The sequence below is a fragment of the Habropoda laboriosa genome, unplaced genomic scaffold, assembly GCF_001263275.1.
Source record: "Habropoda laboriosa isolate 0110345459 unplaced genomic scaffold, ASM126327v1 scaffold22, whole genome shotgun sequence".
Taxonomy (NCBI): domain Eukaryota; kingdom Metazoa; phylum Arthropoda; class Insecta; order Hymenoptera; family Apidae; genus Habropoda; species Habropoda laboriosa.
Genome location: NW_017100261.1, coordinates 896,574 through 901,220, shown reverse-complemented (window position 1 = coordinate 901,220; position 4,647 = coordinate 896,574). Strand labels below are relative to the sequence as shown.

The 4,647-nt window shown below is 50.2% G+C and overlaps 1 protein-coding gene across 1 annotated transcript; it reads left to right on the top strand.

The window, feature by feature from the left end:
- The first annotated feature begins 823 nt into the window (after window positions 1–823).
- Window positions 824–4,210, top strand: LOC108572781 (zinc finger protein 236). The gene has a single exon (XM_017935062.1). It carries the CDS (start codon window positions 824–826, stop codon window positions 4,208–4,210), a length of 3,387 nt encoding a protein of 1,128 aa, XP_017790551.1.
- The last annotated feature ends 437 nt before the right edge of the window (window positions 4,211–4,647 follow it).

The window sequence follows — 4,647 nt, the reverse complement described above, 5'->3', positions numbered from 1 at the left end:
TAAACCGGCGACGTGTACCTGATTTTTTCACCGATGGAATCGATATTTTTGACCGGTAAGAGAAATTTCACGCTTTTCGCAAGTCCTTTCCTAGTCCATAATTATATCCCATTATTTTCTCTATCCTCGTTCAGTCTCGTTACGATACTTCCACCCCCTCCTGTGGCGTGCACTACCACCAGCAGAAACTAGTACAGTTCAATGACCCCGGCCATTATTTCGTGACAGGAGGCACGGGTCTGTCAACTTCAATTAGTAATTACCGTGCTTCTGAAATGCATATTCGTACTATCCTCCGAATTCAGCCCCAAAGTATGGGCGTGCTATATGACTCATATACCGGGTTCCCCAAACGTCTCCCTTTTCTCCTCGTGACCATTCGCGTATAGGGTGTCTCATCGAGGCAAAAGCCGTCAACTCTTCTCTATTCTCTCCTTTCTCCGTCTCTCGTTCGACCAATTCTATTTCCAGGTGTATTGTATCAGACTCTGTATTCTCGCGGTGATATACCCACGCAAACGATGTATAGTATCCATAGAAAATGCCCGAATTACGGATGAAATTTCAGCGTCCATTGATTCGCCACCGTCTTTATTAGCAAACGTAGGAGTCTGGTCTTACGTTTCCCTGCTCCCTCGTGTTACACATATAAATGCTCGGAGGAGAAACGTCGCGCAGTTTCACCGTACGAAAAAACAAACACAGTCGAAACAGTAAGGAACACGATGATTTTTCTTCCGCAGAGTGACAACGAGTGATCAAGGTTAGCACGGTACTAGCTTGGATCGGGCCTGTCACCGTCTAAACCAACATGTCCTCGACGATGGCGCACGAGACGACTGTACCGGAGCTGACGGAATTGGACAGCGACGGATCGAGTTGCGGCGAACGCGACGCGAGGAAACGTCTCCGTTTCGACACGGACTCGCAAGGGCCGAAAAAGAGACGGAAACAAACGACCCCTGTTAGATTCTCCTCGACGTTGATGACCGGTGTACACGAGGAGTCGAACGAGGAGGACGACGAGGACGAGGACAGCGAAGGTAAGCTGTCGTCGCAGTCACCTATACCGAGTCAATCGTCGATAAGGGACGAGAACCTGAATAACGAATTCCGTTGCCAGTATTGTAGTCAGTTTTTCGATAGCAAGGAAACGTTGAACGTACACCTCGATAACGAACACGGTACCGCGAATCAAACGTCGCAACAGTGTCACAATAGTAGGCCATCGAGCGCCGCGATCAAGCAGGAACCGTCACAGCAACTGGACCAATCCGAGAATCCCGTGAATCTGCTTAGCGTAAAGAATTTCGCGATCAACTGGTTAGCCACCGGGCAACACGTGCAATCGCACGCGCAGATGCAGACGCAGAACGAGGAATCCTGGCCCGGGCCAGCGTCTAGCCAAATTCCCACCTTACCCAATCACCTACAGGTCCTCTCCGGTTTTCCTGGCGCTTTGGCGCAATATTTACCCATGCCAACGTTCCCTCTGACAGATTCCAGTCCTATCCCTAGACCGTCTTTAGGACCGACACCGATGAGAATCTTCAATCCTGACGCGTACTGCGACCTGTGCAATAAAGAGTTCTGCAACAAGTATTTCCTCAAGACGCACAAAGCGAACAAGCACGGTATCTACGCGGATTCACCTGGGCCCAGCTCCATGGACAACAACATCCCCGGACCGTTGTACCCAGGGAACTTTCCTGGGAACATGATCAAATTGGAACCACCGGCGACGCCGCCGACGCCGAGCGTCGCCTGCGATCTCTGTCAGAAGCGTTTCAAGAACGACGAATCGATGCGCAAACACAAGCAAAAGATGCACACGGAGTTGCCGGATCAGTCGCAGGAGCAATCACAGATAGGGCTGTCGCAGAACGAGGAGGACAGGGACACGTCTAGAGACAGTCTCGGAGGAATGGAGACGCTGTTCAAGCAAGAGTACGGCGTGGAACAGGAGGACGCGTCGTTTGTACCGGCACCGAGACACCTATCGCCCCAATCGATTCAGCAAGCACGAGACTCCGGGTTTAACGTCGATCGGCTTCGCCGTTTAGGTGTCATAAATCCGGACGCGTTCTGCGAGATATGCTGTAAAGAGTACTGTAACAAGTACTTCCTGCGAACGCATAAAATGAAGAGGCACGGTATCGTGATTCAGGACAACGAGAGGTCACCGGGTAATCCGGGATCGGTGGCGCCCACTTGGCATCAAGTGCAGACGAGCCCTTTGAATTTGATCGTGACCGAGAACGCCGGTAGCGGGACCGAGTCGAACGAACGTGCCGGAGAGGATTACGAGTGCAAACCGTGCGGAATACGATTTCAAACGATTGGCCTGTATCAGGCGCACTGCCGGAAGATGCACGAAAGCGAGGAACAACAGTCGCCTAAGCAAGAGTGCGAGTTCGAGACGCCCGACCAACCAAACGACTCGATCTCCGAGGATCTACAGAAGTTGCAGACGATGCTGTTACAGTTGAACGGTTTGAAGTCTGGCAAAGGATTGTCGTGCAACGTGTGCGGAAAAGAGTACGAGAACGGCGCGTCTTTGCATATTCATATGGCGACGGAGCACACAGCGATCGGCGAAGATTCGACGTCCTCGCCGCATGACAAATCACCGTTAACTGTTACGACCGCGTTTTGCAGCATGTGCGGCAAGGATTACGCGAGTCAGGACGCTCTGAGGAGACACGTCGCCGAGGAACATCAGCCGACTATCTCGAGTACCGTTCCTCACACTCCTACCACTGCTGCGACCACCACCAACACGAATTCAACCAGCCAAACACCGACAGAGAGAAAGGTGACGTCGATGACGCCTACGTCGAGCTACTGTGAGATATGCAACAAGGAATTGTGCAACAAGTATTTCATGAAGACGCACATGCAGAGGATGCACGGGATCGAGATCGAGAACGGCGCGCAGATCGGGGGCGTGATATGCAACATCTGCAACAAAGAGTTGTGCAGCAAATACTTTCTGCGCGTGCACAAGCACAACACGCACGGTATCGTCGACGAGAATACTTCGAGTTCGGTGAAGCAGGAGGCACACGAGGCGACGAACACCGACGACGCGGCATTGAAGCCGGAACAACTCGGCGATCTCAGTCACAGATATTTCACACACTTCACGGAGGTGTGTCCGATTTGCAGCAGAAGGTTCCGCAGTATAAAGTGGCTGAAAGCGCATCTGATGGGCGACCACGGGAAAATTGGTATCGACAAATGGCGCGAAATGGAGCAACAGTATCAGACAACGGCGAAATCGGGGAACAGAGCGGGGAATATGATGCCGAAGAGTGTTCAACCTGGCTCGAATTTGAAGATACCGAACGGATTCGAAATTTCGCAACAATTGAAATCCGATTATCCGGTTTTGGGAAACCAAGTGTTGTCCAATTTACTAGGGTCGTCGTCGGAAGATCAACAAATGAAAAGCTACCGTTGCTCCTACTGCAATTTCACAACCACGGTGCTGCCGTTCCTCTTTCTTCACGAGAGATCTCACGTGAACTCCCGCGAGAGCGCAGAGGGGGAGAAATCGTTTCAATGTCCAATCTGTTCGCAAGGCTTTCATCAACCGGAGATCCTGCATCAACATCTACTCGCGTCCCATCAGTTTCCCACGTTGCTGTCTCAGTTTCAACCCCCGGTGCTTAATAATTTAGGTGTGGACGCGGAGAAATTGAACGAGGTCAAAGAGAAGCTGGATCTCGAGGTGAAGGAGGATCGCATGGGGGACAGCCCTCAAGTCACTGCCAATCAAACGATCCCCGAGCCGATGAGAAATCAACGACAAGACGACACAGCGGTCCAAGTTACTCCTCAGGGTGTGTACAAGTGCGCACAGTGCGGTTACGCGACAACCAATTTGAATAGGATTAAGAAACACGTGAGGAAGGATCACAAAACGATCGGCGATCCAACGGACAGCGTGATCGCTGAACTGAGCAGAACGTTGAAAGACGTTGCCAACAGACACAAAGTGCCAGCTTGTTACGCGATGCCGCAAGACATGAATTCCAATCCTGACAAGACTATAATGCAGCCGTTTTTGATAGAGGAACAGGATACGATGCAGGTAGGCGAGGAATCCAGTTCAGAGAAACGATTCGCACCGGCGTTAGTTTATCTACCGGTGAAATCGCGAATCAACAACGCGCTCACCGCGTCCTTCACCCTTAGCCCCGCTTGAAAATCCATTCTCCCTCCTCGCCTCGACACTTGACAGAATCTCCTGAAACTCGTTTCTGCGTCTGCGATTTGAGCACGTGTTATTGGTTCCTATGTAATGTTTAAGGATAAATAGTTAGCGAAAGTTTATATATATTTTTCATATACGTGGCTCCGACGAGAGAGTTCCAATTCATCCGTTGTTTAATGCGTACACGCGCGTACTACTCGAGACGATTCACTGCGAACAATTTCCTGGATATATACATATACATATATTGCCGACGACGAATCTTCATCGTAAGTCTTTCTTTTTCTTTTGTATGACTCGCAGTGATGGAAAAATCTGTCGAGTACGTTCTTCAACAGACTACATATTTATATTCGTGTATTTCTCTATCTTGCTTGTTCGGCGATTCCTTCATTTTTTTTTTTTACATATGTACAACGATGAATATT